Source organism: Rhipicephalus microplus, chromosome 5 (assembly GCF_043290135.1).
Source record: "Rhipicephalus microplus isolate Deutch F79 chromosome 5, USDA_Rmic, whole genome shotgun sequence".
Lineage (NCBI taxonomy): Eukaryota > Metazoa > Arthropoda > Arachnida > Ixodida > Ixodidae > Rhipicephalus > Rhipicephalus microplus.
In genome coordinates, this window is record NC_134704.1 from 18,609,678 (window position 1) to 18,625,354 (window position 15,677).

Below are 15,677 nucleotides of genomic sequence, written 5' to 3' on the forward strand. Positions count from 1 at the left end.
CGCGTTAGGTGCCGCGTCGCGGAGCTGTTGACCGTCTGGCAGCCAACTTGCCGCTTCGGGCGTCCCGGTATTCAGCTGTGGAGACCGCCTTTATTGCATCTGCTCTTCGAAACACGTGCATCATGGATATTTTTGGGCAAAAAAATTTGTGTTTTCACTTGCAGCTTTTTTAAAAGCTGTGTTTCATTTAGTACGAACTTCGGGACACAGCTAACGGATGCCGCGTCAGGCTCAAGTTCGTTATAAACAGGCTTGACTTTAGCTTGTAGGCGTAATTTGAGGCAAGGCAGGATAAAGTACTTTTTTAAGCCAGTCTGAATGCAATGAATTTTACTTTTTTGTAAAAACAAATTTTCCGGACTGTTAAATTTTTAGGACTATTTTTCGGTCTCCTCCAGGTCCGAAAAATCAGTCGGCGACTTTGTCATATTTGGCATTGCTAGTTTGATCTCATTTCTGTCAACTTTAAATATATAGCTAATTTCACAGTGCAATTAATAGCCAACTATTGTTTGTTTCTTGATATTTTCATTGGTGATTATTATAAAACATTTTTTGCAATAAATAACATTTGAGACACTTCACCAGTCACTTCACACCAAGACTTTTATGTCATATTTTACCATCTCGTTCCATAGTACCAATAGATCCTCCAAACTACCATTTTTTTCTTCCTAGAAATTCGCTACAAAATGTAAAGTCATTTCTATCACTGTTTTCATCACCTTGAACTGGTATATAACCTAGGTAAGCCAACAGAGAATGAAGACAAGATAGGCACAGGGGACATATTTGTGGCTTTTAGCAGTAGTGCAGTAATTCTGACACAAATGGAAAGCAGTTCAAGGAAGAATGGTACGGACCAGACCTACAATCTTCGTAGCACATCTGATGCTTGTTTGTTCTGTTTTTGTAATCCTTGGGAGTGTTGGCCGGCATAGCTCGTAGCCATGCCAGTGAGTTTGAAACACTTCTCGCCAGCTGGCATCATGTAAAACGCTAGCACAAAGTGTTTCCTGCTCTGTGCCGTCTGAACGTTTCTTTATGCATGCTGTTTTAAGCATACAGTTTATTGCTGTTCTCGCCTCATCAGTGTGGCCTGTATTTGGTATTGCAGGGTTGGCAGTGATCATGGAAGTGCCAAGAGACCACGGCTGGATCCAACCAAGTTGGCGAACGGCAGTACTCCCCTGAGGTCAGTTTTGAGGTGATGCGGAGCTTCGCGCTGCGGTCGTCTTGAATCGGTCAACAGTGGTATTCAAAACAGAGTGTAATGAACTAATAATTTAGGTGGAGATTATTATGTATGCATAACTGCCCACTCTCTTGAATTTTTTGTAAAATGTATGAAATTTAATCTCTCTTACAAATGTCCAAACTTTATTTTAAATTTTACAGAAAATATTTTATTTTCGAATAAATAAAGTTGAATATCTTTTAAGTCGTAGCCTTCGCGATAAGCTTAGGCAGGTTGCTGTAGCCGAGTCGCAGAGGCCACGGAAATGGCATTAGGTTACTCAGTCACATCTGCCTTGAAAATGCTTCGTTATATCTGAAAATTTGTTAAACCTGTATTCGTAACGCTGTATCTATGACAAATCTATTGTTCCTTTACTTTGTTGTAACAGATAATTCGTTATATCCATGTTCGTTATATCAAGGTTTGAGTACGAGAAGACAGTGTGTACTTTGTTATCATCAGCAGCAGCTTCATCGTTTAGCAGATCGACTAGTTTAGGCAACTAAGGACTTCTTTCATCTTTTCTGGGAATGGCTATGAATATATACCATAGATAAGTTTCCCTTTTCCTATGTCCATATCATCTCTGCGCATCTACAGACATGTGGCAGAGGGCATTGAGCGCAGGCCGGACTTTTCGTCGGTTAGGACTTTTCGTCTCTCTTTCTGTATGACCGACTGCCGCGTCGGACTGCTCTTTTATACTCGACTGGTTGTTTTCGAGCGCTCCTTACGCTTTAGACAATTTGTGTAAAATAGAAACAAAGCATCACTACTTGATAAGGAAGGAGGAAAATTACTTTCATATCTGGTTGTTCTTGTAGAGCATTAAAGCTGTCAAGTTTGCCACTTTTAGAAACAGTTTGAGCATTCATACTACTGCCCAACAAGCCATAAACTATAGCGGATCCGCAATGCAATGGCAGACTCGAAGCCGCGGCAGTACTACCAAGTATTTCTGAAATGGCGCACGTACCTGCCAAGTCTCCTAGACTTTCTAGGAGGCTCCAGGATTTCGATCGTTTCTTACGTTCGTGCGGTTGGCTAGAAAATCTCCTGGAAATCGAAGTTTTTGTGCGTGATCAGGTCGCTTCCAACTCGGTTTGATCCAGGCTTTTCGGAAAACCATCGCATTATGTTGACCAGTTTAGGAAGCGTTGATGTAAGCGTACAGTAGTCTCAGTGGTACGAAATTTACTGATATGAATTTGTGAAGTTCCCCAGCTGAATTCTACAGTCCAGTGGGCCAAAAGTCGGAGGCTCTGAACACTTTTCCTTGTCGCGACAGATTATACAAATATTTTACCAAGCCGTCAAGTGATGGCCGAGAGCAGTATGCTGGAAACCTTGAAAGTATGCGCGCGGCTAGCTCACACGCTGTCAGAACTGTGGCTATCGTTTGTCACTACAGCTGGTCGAAACCGCGGTCATTCTGGGCACAATCTTGTATGACGACGACGTAGCTGGCAAAACTGTGCCCGCACATCTTACCCCATCAGTGACGCAGCTTTCCTCAAATGCTGTACACAACACTGTGGTAGGTGTGATCATATATTGCAACAGTTAATATAGTTTTGAACGCACGTGTGTGACCAGCACTGGCGGACTGAAAACAGAGCTACTAATTGGCGCGACTGCTGTGACATGATTGACTACAAGCTCATACGGTACGTGGCAATGCAGCTGTAGATGAAAGGCAATAAAGCTGTGAGAAAGCCACAAAGCATTTCAATGTCCCTGTCAATCTTTACTTATGACTATGGTGGAGCAAACTTGCGCACTTACAGTAAAAGCTGGTTAATTCGAACCGCAAGGGGAAGCCGCCTCGGTTCGAATTAACAAAAGTTTGAACTAACGAAAGTGAAGAGCAACAATAGTACACTGCGAGTAGGGCATAACAATTTATTTTTTGAAACAATCTGTGATCGCAGTCTGCCTTCTTTCCTTGAAGGCGACAGCCAGCACTTTATGCTTTAACGAGCAAATTTGGCGGAAGGCCTCCTCTCCGCCTTCTTCAAAACTTAAGAAAAGACGGGCGGCATTCAATGCGGCCATGACTTCCGCAGCAGAGGGCCGCACTGGTGCTTCATCTTCCTCCCCATCATCGTCACTGGCAGCGACAGGTTCTGCACTCCTCACCTGACATATTATGTTGCCATCTGTGAGTGCACCACACACCACTGCACTTCAGTCCACATCAACATAGTTCGCAAAGCAAACGTCTTCCAAAACGTCCGCCATGTGGGCGGTGACGCAGTATTCGAGCACTGGTGGCTCGTAAGCTTGCAGAGCTTCGGTGCTGAAGCCACAGTGGCGAAAGCAATTTGCTATCGTAAGCGCTGTCACTTGCTCCCAAGCACACACATGCATGTGTCACTTGGTAGTTAGGAGTTAGGAGCATCACTTGGTAGTTATTGCACAAAATAATTCGTTCCAACATATGACGCCGATAAAGATTTTAAGTTTCTAATTATACCCTGCCCATGGGCTGCAGTACCGCTGTCGTGTTTGCTGGAAGGAAGGCCAGCTCAATGGCCTTAGTCTCAACGTTGACTTTGAGCCGAACAGTTGTCCACAAGAAGCAGTACTTTGCGGCCACAACATTCGAACTTCTTGTCAAGCTTCCCCGACCACTGCGCGAATAATTCCCCCGTCATCCAGGCCTTTTTGTTGGCCGTGTAGTCTGTTCGGAGGGACCCGATGTTCTTGAAGCAACGAGGACTTCTCGATTTGCCTATCACAAACAGGGGAAACTTCTCGGTCCCAGTCATGGTCACAGCAACCATCACTGTTATCCGTTCTTTACTTTTCTTCCCTCCCATGCACTTGTCGCCTTTATACGTGATAGTTTTGGAGGGCAGCAATATGAAAAATAAGGCAGTTTCATCCGCATTAAATATGTCCTGCAGAGAATACTTCTCCATATAGCCTTGAAGCACTTCGGAACACCAACCTTCACTTGTTTCTATGTTGACGGCGTTGATTTCACCTGACACAGCACGGAAAACGAGGTCGTAGCACTCACGAAAACGGTGCAACCAACCACCTGAAGCAGTGAAGTCGTCATAGTCTAGCTGCAGGGCAAAGTCCGCTGCCTTTCTGGGCCACTCGGTGGTATGTCCTGCGAACGCATTTCCTGTATCCAAATGAGAAGCGCTTTCTCGAGGTCAGAATACTTTGCAAACTTCTGCCTCCTATTTTTTATATAAGTAGATAGCGTCGTTTTCGGTATCCCATGCTTTTTTCTGATACAATATCTTGCTTAGGCAAGAGTCCAGCGTTCACTTCCCCCAGGATATCAGCTTTCTCCTGAAGTGTTTTAGCACGGTATTTGCCGCAGGCACACGCCATCAAGCCGGAGCAGCAGAATCGCGACAGACAGGAAGCTACTACCGGCGCTACCGCAACAAACGTTAGCCGAGGCCTAACACCAACACAAAGGATCGCGACAGTCGGAAGCTACTCCCAGCACCAACAACCGAGGTGTACGACGCACGCCCGAGACAGAGACTGCAGAGAAGGCTGGGCGAAGTTACGACGCACCCGTGTGCTGGTCATGTCATCTGTCGTCTAACAGTGACCCCTACGCAGGATTTTCAAAGGCTCCGAGATTGGCGCTTAAAAAAAAAATCTTGGAGGTTATGTAGGGCGGAGAGCAGGCAGCCGCCGAGAGAGAGAGAGAGATTGTGGGGGAGGGGGTTAAAAGTAAGTGGCGCTATTTTCTGCACTCTGGACTCTGTGCCAATTTCTCAGTTTTTCTCTCCGCTCCCTGTCAATGCCACCTCGTAACTCGGCAGCCGCCCTATCAAGTGACTAGCCAAGCTGCCGGCGCGTAATTAGAATTATCTGTGGCGGAACCTACTTGCGTTTGAATTAACAGGCTTTTTTATTCATAGGCTTGTATGAAGCTTGGCTGGACCATAACTTACAGTTCTAATTATCCATAAATTCAAATTATTGAAGTTTGAATTAACGAGCTTTCACTGCAGTCTTCAATTGGCCTCAAGGTAAGCTTTAGTGCACACTTTTGGGGCAAACGGTGGCCCTTATGGGTCAGTTCAGATGCATCCCACAAGTACGTGGCTTGAAAAAAAATGTGCTAGTTTTTTTTTTTATGCAAAAGAAAAAGTCCTAGAGAATTCGCAGTGGAGAATTCAAGCTAAAATGGTAGCGCGGCCAGAAAACTCCGTCCGCGCCCGCCGAAAACGTTTTCACATTCGTTCTGCCCCTCGTGTACATGCCACCCTCGCCGCCGCCATCGCCGCTTTAGAATTCATTCCATTTTGCCTGGTTCCTGATCACTGAAGTTTGTACCAAGTTATAATTATGCATACAAGGCGCTCAAAATAAACTGTTTACACTTTATCAACGTTATTTCGGAAGACACGCCAGCCGAAATGACACGAGCGGACACAGTGGTGGCGGCGGATTCAGCCGGTAGTGCAAAAGCAAGACAGGTTCGGACAAGCTGACTCGTTGCTGCTGCACTTTCTTCTACTTCCGGTGTTAGTGATCTTAATCCAAACCAGGCTCTCGACGACCGTGTTCCTGTGAAGGCCGGGAGCTTTGACGTGCCGCACGGGTAGTTCGCGATAGCGACAGCGCCGACGCGACCAACCGCTGATGTTTCGCCACCATGTTGATTTGCGGCTGGTTGTGGACATCATGTGGTTTGAGAGATAGAGCAGCCGGTAAAGCCAAAGCTGTGAAGCAAGAAGGCGATACTATGCCGTCGTGCGGCAAGAAAATTGGTCTCGGACAGATTTTTTCGCGTCGGCCTCGCGGCATGTTTTTGCCGCGTTGTGCCGCTGGCATGCAGCAGTCAATAAGACATTCGTATCATTAGGGGTGGCTGGGGAAACCATTCGTATAACACCGAATCACTCTGTATTTTATATAACGTAGTTCATCCAAAACAAGCTTAAAATTTGTATCGCGAAATTCATATCAGCCGTAATCGTATCATCGAGATTCTACTGTAGCAATCTCGTTGCATTTGTTTGTGGCACTTCTTGCGTGTGGTTAGGTGCATTTTCAATCCCTATGAGAAACTCTACTACCGATGTTTATAGATCAGCACTTCTTGCCTTTGCGTGTTCTGCTAGAGTGCCAGCTTACCATACATCCATTGTATAAGCTTTGCGGGTCATGGACAGCGTTGTATGCACAAAAGTAGATAATTTTTCATAATGTGATTTGTGCTGTAAAGTTGTTTTCTTTTTGTGTGTTTTTATAAGGTCACTTTGCCACAGCAAATTACTGTTGTAGTGAAGCGTACTAAGAATGAGAAGGAACCTGTAGCTTTGACGGAAACCAGCACATTTTTCTCCTTTTGTTGCGCACATGCTGTGCATAAATGTCTTGGGCTTCACAAACCAACCTCGACCTTACCTCGCGTTTTCCTCAACTTCTTGTACTGTCTACATGCGTTATAAAGGCACAAAAATGGTAACATGGCGAAAGATTAAGACAAGACTGGTTTATGAATATTAGTCTAATTTGTTTATTTTGTGCAATAAAAGTTCAAAACCGATAAAAAAAACTCGAGGAAAAGTTGAGGTTGGTTTGTGAATACGGCCTTAGTTTCTCAAAAATGGCAAAGATGGACTATGGTTGCATTATGTGCAAGCTGTGTGTGCTCATGATTCTAGGAATGAAGGGCTACTCACACGTGTAATTTTCTGCTTTACTTATCAATCATTTGTGAGAATGAATGCATGATCAACTAAATAAGGAATGACGATACCTGTTCTCTTCCTGTTTAGGAGTGTGGACAGACATCTTAGCCAATGAAAGCCCAGAGAACGTATGAGGTTTCTTATCAAGATTGTAATTATTCTCACTTAAATTGAAAGAAATTAAAGTGGACGAAACATCTCCCTTTTTGTCCGTGGGATTCAAGATCGCTACCCCCTCCAAACCCGCAGCTAAGTGCGCGTGCAGGTTGTTTGATGCTTTCATTCTTGCGTGCTGTGACTGCAGGAGCACCCCAGAGACCAGCGGCTTGCTGGACCCGAACAGCAGCGATCACGTGGTGGCACTGACGCAGCTGCGTGAGCAGGTATCCTCCCTGCAGAAACAGCTGAGCCTGAAAGACCAGCAGCTGCTTGCCAAAGACAAGCAGGTCGGTTTCTATTTGCTGCTCTGCACTTACACGAGTTCTCTTTCATACTCTGACAATTTTGGCATGAGGAGTCACTTATGTGAACATTAATTTTTATTTAAAATTAGCTCTGTGTTCCCAAGTGATACGTCTTTCTGTGGGTCACCCTTGTGTTTGTGCAAAATTAGCCCTGTGTTCCCAAGTTGTACGTCTTTCTGTGGGCCACCCTTGTGTTTGTGCTGTTGGAGCCTACCTCACAGAGGATGGTGACCCTTCAGCCCTGATATCATCACTGACAGAGGAGAAAGAATCTCCTCTGTCAAACTTCAAAAGAGCTGGCACAGCTTGGCAGGCTGTCAGATGACCTCATTTGCTTCACTTTTCCTGTGCTAGTTTACATCTATCGTTTTACACTTTAGGGAATTTGGTTGTCACATCATTGTTGGCATTACATGAAATCCGCTGCCCATTCTGGGATTTAGTTTCAGTGTCTTGTTTTTTGGTTATTCAAAATTATTTAAGGGTTCCTTAATGAACTTACCATAGAATCTCCTACCTCTTGTCAGTGCTGTTAAAAATACTGTTTTAAAACTGATGTATCCTGATTGGTTTAAAAAAAAACAACAACACCAGAGCTCTCCTATAATGTGCAAGCTGTTGCGTTCAAGCACTTGGGATCCCAACTTTGGATGTGTGCGTGGCACAAGGTCTATTTTATGTCTGCATCTTATCCTGCAGTACTTCTGTAATGTTTTGTGCCGGTTTATAGCACGGCCGAAACTGTGCACTATCTGGAGTCGGCATTATGCGTGGGCATTTGGATTCACTTTGAAAGTGTAGATCCTTTGTATGCTCTATCAGACATTACTTTTTTCGGTTTCAGATTGCAGAGCTCAAAGCTCACATGTCTTCAGATGAACGCAATGCTCGAGAAAAAATGCAGGCGGAGAAGAAGAAGCATTCGGAAGTCGTTCAGGACCTTATGGTGGGAACTATTTGTTTGTTTTGCTTTTTGCAAATGTGACTGACGTCTCAGCTGCATAAATAAAACGCTATTACCAGGCTCCATTCAAACATTACTGATAGGCTGCTGTACATCAGAATACTGGAAAAAACGGGATATAGGTCAACCCTCGATTCTGCCGCTAAACCTTGGAAAAAAGATTTGCACCTTTACCGTGAAACAAAAGAAGTTTCGACTAGTGCAGTCGGAATGTCATTTATTTACATGTGTATAGACTTCCGCATGGAAGAAAGTTAATATATGGGCTCAAGCATTATCTTTGTAAAATGTCACCTTGGTCTAGGCAACCTTACTTTATATACACTTTGGGGTTATCGGTAGCATTCATGGCACGAGCATGGCTCCCAGATAAACTCCACAATCTTTGTCTCCAGCTTTAGATATGCTGCGGTCAGGCACAAAAACAGTCTTGCTTCTGATGACTGCATGTTGTAATGTGATCCTTTAGTGTCCCCAGTGGTGGTGAATGCTTCTGTGGTGCACTTGATCTGCCCTCCAAAATCGATGGTAGCCATACGTGCCAGAAGCAACAAAGAAAAAGGATTATCTAATCTCGCCATATCCAGAGTTTAGAGCAGTGAGAATGTCTGTGCAAAGATACTTTTAGTTATTGTTTGTGACTCAAGGCTCCTTCTTGAGGTCACGGGTGCTAGCATCGCAGCACATCTTTCGTGCACTGCCAACCAGCTTTCTTCGTGCCTTTGCGAAGTCAATCGCTGTTTTTTCTTGCACGGTATGGTAAACTGTCGTTGGCCATAATAGCAAGAAAAAAAAGGCAGCTTGGAGGCCAAGCAGATATAAAAAAATACCACCCACAAAAAAAAAAAACTGTCAAAATTGAGCCGCCCACGGCACAAGGCTGGTTGTAAAGAGAGCAACTTCGATAACAGGAATAGAGGCAGTTGTCTTCATTTTCCCATAGTGGCCTGACTTCTGAAGCTTTTCTGCTAGTGATTGGTATATAAGACATGGGCTGACTTTCTGAAATAAAATTTGACCTATATTCCTGTTTTTACGATATTTAAAAAGAGTACATAGGTTTTTACACGCTAACTTCTAACTTTTTCCAGAGTTTTGTCCGAGAAAGTTTGTTCTGTTGAACCTATTGCTACTGCTATCATAATTTTGTGTGTGTGTGCATGCATATTTGCACGTGTGTCGAAGCTGTTTAACGTTGCGCATATCTGCAATTTTTACTTTTCCTAAATTTGCCTGTTTTCTATTTTTTATATTGTGTATCTAATAACTTTTGAGCTTTTTTAGGAGTTTCCTCTTTTCCACTTTCAACCTGTCAGCATTTGTTGTAGTACAGTAAATGTAAAAGGAATGTTCCCTCTAATAACTTGCTCAGAAACTAGCATGGGCTGAACTTGTTCATAGGCGGTGAGATAAAAATACATCTAGCAGTTTTACCGGCAACTTTCTCAAGTGTCTGTATGCATGCATCTATTTCAGAACAAGCTGCTGACGTTGCAGAAACAGATTGCAGCCAAGGCGAAGAGCAATCGGAAGAACACAACAGCGACAATAGACAGCCCCTCTTCCCTGATCACGTGACGGAAGTCTCTTGCATCTCGTCTCCCACTCTCTTTTACCCGGTCTGAATGGAACAAGTGGCAGTCATTATCTGATTTCTCGGACATCACTCCATTATATTGCTCTTCCCCTGCCCTTCTCCCCCCCCCCCCCACCATTTATCAGGAGGCGAAATCACGTCTCTGTATGTTTACTTTCGTTTCAATACTTGTAGCAAATGTGTGGGATTTTGTGATGAGCGATGTGCAACCCACATTTTGGTTAGGTGCCGGTTCTCAAGTCATGTTCTAAGCTTTGGTGATTTTAATGGCAGTGGAGTACTTGAACGTTGCAAGGCCTAGCTCGCGGACTCTTCAGATGCAGTATCTCGGACCCACCCGGCCTTAACAAGTGCAAGATAAACAGGCTCACCCCTCCCCCCTTTTATTTTGCCCCAGGGGATATATGATAGACCCTTTAAACTATGGACCTTTGCATAGTAATCGTTAGCAGATTAGGCAACTAGGCAACATGTACACATCCAACGTCCACCACCCAAGCGTAATCAACACATTCGCATGAGATATACCGATTTGCAAATGTGTTCTGTCACCACTTTGGAAACACGATTTGTTGCCTCGCGTTAACGTGCGCATCTAGTGTGTGGCAGCACCGTTCACTTTGTGTATTGTTGCATTCTTACCTGCGGCTAGGACTTATGTGGATCTGATTATCAGTCCAGCAACACCCGTGGTATTAAAGTTAGCTTATCCTCTCTACAGTCATAATATGACATTAACTGTAGCCGCTAAATTTGCTGACTTAGCTGAAGACAGTTGTTCTAAGTTATTTAGTGTGAGGATTTTTCTTGATAGTTGCAACAATTAGGTTTGTAAAGGTATCGGGCTTTGACTGTCTTGATTTCTTATCTAAGTAGTGAGTGGGAGTTGGAATTTTCATTTATATGACTTGTAAGTCACGTTTGCTTGCATCTGTTCCTGACAACTAAGACTGAGATATAGTGTTGAGAGCGGAGCCACCTGTTTGGGCCACTGATTGAAATGAAGCGTAGTTATGGGCTGTTCTTGATTAGGTAATTCTGAGATTCACGTGACCGAGAAAGTTTGAAACGTTATTGAGGAGGGTGGTACTCCATTGCCATATTCAGATACCCTTGATTTGTTTTTGATGGTGGCAAGTCAACACCTGGTAATTCGGTTGGTGAAAGTCCATCGCCTTTACCGTCACTACTGGCAATCTGTGTGTTTATATAGTCCTTAACTGGAGCTCTTGGACTCTCTTCATCCGAATGTTGTTCTAGTGGAAAGTCCATGTATCCACACACACACACACATACAAGAGGTGTAGGTTTGATTACGTGAAATTATTGTTTCAGAACGCTCCCTCCTTTCTCTCTCCGAAACGTTGAGATCTGGATTCGAAGGTCCCTACAGTCCACACGGTGTTTTTATTTTCTTACAAAGTCGTTTTTATCTGTTTCAGACTGCACGTGTTTCTCAACAAAATGTTGAAACCATCTCCATTCTTGTTTTTATACTTTTTATGAAACATTCTCGTTTAAGTAGAATATGTTTCGCTCTAAGCAGACTGGAAGGATGTGAATCTAGAAATAGTTTGAACGTGTTGTGGTGGTGCTTTCGGTGAGTGAAGTAAAGGTACCGAGAGATGCACTTAAAAAGCGCTTTTGCGGCGGCTTGCGATTTGCCCCTGTGATGCTGCCAAGATTGACTGCAGGCGACCGTGAAAGCGCCATTGAAGCAATTTCGAGCAACCAAGTATCACACCCACCAAAAAGCCCTCCTTGGAGTGGAAATCGGAACTGGTTTTGTGTGAGCGTTAAGTGTGTTAGCATGTGCCATGCATTGAGAAATTTGTGTTTTGCAACTGCATGTGCCAGTCTGCTTAAGCAGTCATCTTTTTCAGTTTGTAGCATTGTACATTCAAAAAAATGGCAAAAACAATAAATTTACTCGCCAAAACCTGCTTTTGTGTTCCTTAAGTGGAAACCTGTTTAATGCACACACACTTTGGGATACCAGCAAAGGTATCGGAAACTGAAACTGCCTTCAATCGTCCTGGGCAACTCTAAAAGGTGTGCTAACAGCTCCCACTGTAGGGGCCCTGTGACACGAATTGAAAATGCTGTTTATATCATTCCTTGTGTTACAGTATAATATGACAGTATCGTAGTGGAACAAGTGGACATGCTGCTTATGTTAGAATATGGCAGTGTCGAAGTGCAACGATGATCACTAGCAGTCGCATTTTAATGGAAGCGAAATGCCAGAGGCCCCATGTACTCTCTGTTCACCTTAAAAAGACCAGATCGTCAAAATTTCCGGAACCCCAGATAACACCAGAAACAAGGTATTTAGGATGGTATTTCAATGAGAAACCACCATCTGCTTCAATAAGTTGCACGCAGCGGTCATTTTGTACATAGCAACTGATGCTTGGTTATGCGAAAGTTTCTCCAGTGATTAAAACTCTTTTTGTGACACCGGCAGTGCAACTAGCTGCTGCATTTATTTTCTCGTTTCTGATGTTCTAAGGAGTTGTTGCGTAGAATCTGCTGTCTGTAAACTTGAGTAATCAAAAAAAAAAAATCTGACTACTTTGTGGCTGTTAATTTTTCCCAAGATTCTGAGGGTGAAATTTTCAGTGAACAGAGGTTATTGGCAACCAATGGGTATCAAACATAAATCACACTGATTTGGGTTAGTTTGTTTTTACTTGGTTACATGCAGTACGACCGAGATGAAGTCTGCTCATAGATAAAAATTGCGCTCATTTGTGTCAAGTCGCGGCGTAAACGCTGCACATATATTGCCCCGTCGCGGTGGTTTAGTGGCTAAGGTACTCGGCTGCATTTCCGGTGGAGGCGGAAATGTAGGCCCGTGTGCGCAGATTTGGGTGCACGTTAAAGAACCCCAGGTGGTCGAAATTTCCGGAGCCCTCCACTACGGCGTCTCTCATAATCATAGGTTGGTTTTGGGATGTTAAACCCCACAAATCAAACGCTGCACATATGCAGGATGTTTGCACCGTAGAAAGCACATTGTGACATGCAACTGCTTTCGTGAAATGGTGTCTAGAAACGCTGCCAACGAAATTTGTGCAATGTATTCTCCTCCGAGTGTTTAACTGCTGCATACAGACCTGCATACATACAGAATTTTGGGGTTTGGGTGTTGCTAAATTGCAGAAGTGTTAACAAAGTTCAAAATGTGTTGGGCGAGTTAAACTAGCCTGTGTACACGATGCACTACACTATAGAAGTCTGTGCGCGTGTGTACGTCTAAGGAGCACATGTTCTTTTATCCTAGAAACTGTATAGCTCAGCTTGCTTCTTTATAGTTTAACCTTGGATGAAGCACCTCGAAGGTGTGTCTATTTGTTTACTCAACAGCACTCGTATAGGAATCTTGTAGTATTGCATTCAACAAGATAACGGTGTACAAAACTTTTCTTGAGACCGACAATATGCTCGACATGGCAATGCTGCACCCCCATAACGGTAAATTACTTCCAAAATGCAAGATTAAGAAGCCACAATAATACTAATTATATCATTGCATGGCCTACAACAATGCATTTATTGTAGAATTGAAGTTTCTACAGCTGTGCATTAGCCTGCAACTGTTGCTCCATCCAGCAGTCAAATGCAGTCTTTGACATGTCCGACAACAAAAAATGAGGCATTTCTATTATCTTAAATCCAACATGCCGTAACTGACGCAATTTCATTGTCTCGATACCCAGAAGCTTCTTCATATTAATGCAGTATGATCCTGGCCCATGCACAACTACAGCACATGAAACTTTTGTGCCACTTTTGACCGGCCGCCATGTCCCATTCGCCAACTCCAGTTCACACTTTGACAGTTCCAACTCTCCTCTCTGTTCAACACAAAACAAGATGTCGGGAAAGTGATGGTGTGGGAGTGCACGCTTGACGGTGCACACGTCGCCAAACCGTGTTCGCAGCCGATTCGCAATTTCAAGTGTAACCTGCTCCCTGTGGTGCAACCCTTTTGTTCCTTCATCAATGTCGCGTCCCACGACATGGCGTTCAGTCTGTAAGCTCTTGAGAACGTGAGGACTTAGCATCGGTCCAGTGTAGCCGGGCAATTCAATTTGCACCGAGCTCTGGAGTGCCTCAGCATGAAAGCTAACATCCTTGTGCCTGTGACTACCATACACACGATCATCATTTAATGCCAGTTGCAGCAAATCGGCAAAGTATATACCAACAACTGCCAGATACCACAGTGCCGACACAAATGTGTGATGGTGATGTTCAATTTCCGGCCTCCTACATTGTTTCGACAGCTCGTGTAAAATTGATCTGTAGTCTAACCCTTCAAGGCTATGGTTGAACAGTGCAACAGCTTTCAGTGTTCTTGTGATCTCCTTCAACCGAATGGTTGGCATCTCTGCCATCAAGTGCTGTAAGGCAGAATCGAGAAGAACGGGATGGTAACTCTTAAGTGCAGTTGCCAGTGTCGTTACATGCGCCACGGTGGTTGGAGTCCACTTTACAACGCTAGGTTCGCAGGCTGTCAGGGCCTTCACCCAGACGGATGTGTCATGAGCAGTCCGGCTGTAACGAAGTGCTTTCGCTAATGCACTAATGGTGACACTATCCGCCGTCGCTGCATTCTCTTCCAACGTCTTCACGACGCGTGCCATCAGCCGTTTGTCCTCGATTAGCTCTTGCGACTTGAAAAAGCTTTGACACGCCAGTCCGACTTCAGCCACTGTGAGCTCGTCGAAACACGACACAAGTCTTTCTTCAATGACTGGCTTGATGTTTCGCACCATCCGTCGCTGCAAATTCGTGAAGAACAGGTACTGAATCAGCTCGCGGGCAGTCAGCTTGTTCATAGAGCGACCGACAATATTGAGCATGGTTCTGTTGTACCTCGAGATCCTGCTGAGCCGCAGATGATAGAAACAGTCCGCCAGCAGAAGCTGACGATGTTTGTCCCATCGACAACATCGTGCGCTGCATTCGTTATCCAGCGCGTTCCACAGGTGCTTGAAATGCGGAGTTGTGGTCGCTTCCGTTTGTGGCCACAAGCTAAGGCCTGCCAGGGCGCACGTTACGCCATCGTCAGATGTCGCAGGTAAGCTAACCACGACACTCTCTATGATCGGTTTGTGCTCCCTATTTTCGATGCATGAGCTGCGTTGGTCCGTGCGCACGCAAAGCTCGGCGAATCGACGCACGGAGTCGTCTACGCCGGGGATGGCAGCTTTGAGCAATTCGCGTACGCTGTCCTTGTTTGGTTGCCTCATAACGGTGCGCTTCAACTCGGGCCGAGTTTCTAAAATTTCGTGAAAGTGCTCGTTTTCAAGCTCTCGATAAATTTTGCCGTGCAGCGCTCGCCGAAACACCAAACACTCGCACATCCAGCACATCGCGCTCGCGAACCGCGAGTTTGTAAGCATCGTGGCATGCATCGCGCACCTCTGACCATGATCACGATGCTTCAGAGTTTTGAGTACATGCACGCTTAATGACTGCATACACTGTACAGGCCCCAATCGCTGTCAACGATACGAGATAACACAGCAGTTTAGCGCATGGTCTTGATTGATGGTCTTTTTGGTCATGCGCCGTGCACTTGCATCACAGAACACCTACCGTCGTGTTTGTGTCCATACGGCTTCGGATTTGACTTGGAGCTCGTGTTACGAAGAAATCCAACAAAATCTGAAAGAGTTAAAAAAAAAATACTCAAACGAGAATGTTCGAGACACGCACTCCG

The 15,677-nt window shown here is 44.6% G+C and overlaps 2 protein-coding genes across 2 annotated transcripts in view; one reads left to right on the forward strand and one right to left on the reverse strand.

Moving 5' to 3' along the window:
• LOC119174933 (protein FAM76A-like) overlaps positions 1-10,355 on the forward strand; it is a 31,799-nt gene extending 21,444 nt beyond the window's left edge. Inside the window, exons 6-9 of the mRNA XM_037426066.2 lie at positions 1,118-1,195; positions 7,223-7,364; positions 8,227-8,328; positions 9,823-10,355. Of these exons, the coding sequence (XP_037281963.2) occupies positions 1,118-1,195; positions 7,223-7,364; positions 8,227-8,328; positions 9,823-9,924 (424 nt within the window). The 3' untranslated portion in view covers positions 9,925-10,355. The remainder of the gene's footprint in view (positions 1-1,117; positions 1,196-7,222; positions 7,365-8,226; positions 8,329-9,822) is intronic.
• Positions 10,356-13,467: 3,112 nt separating this feature from the next.
• LOC119174932 (FAST kinase domain-containing protein 5, mitochondrial) lies at positions 13,468-15,568 on the reverse strand. Its single transcript, XM_037426065.2, has one exon. The coding sequence runs from the start codon at positions 15,433-15,435 to the stop codon at positions 13,519-13,521; it is 1,917 nt and encodes a 638-aa protein (XP_037281962.2). The 5' UTR covers positions 15,436-15,568; the 3' UTR covers positions 13,468-13,518.
• Between the last annotated feature and the right edge of the window lie 109 nt (positions 15,569-15,677).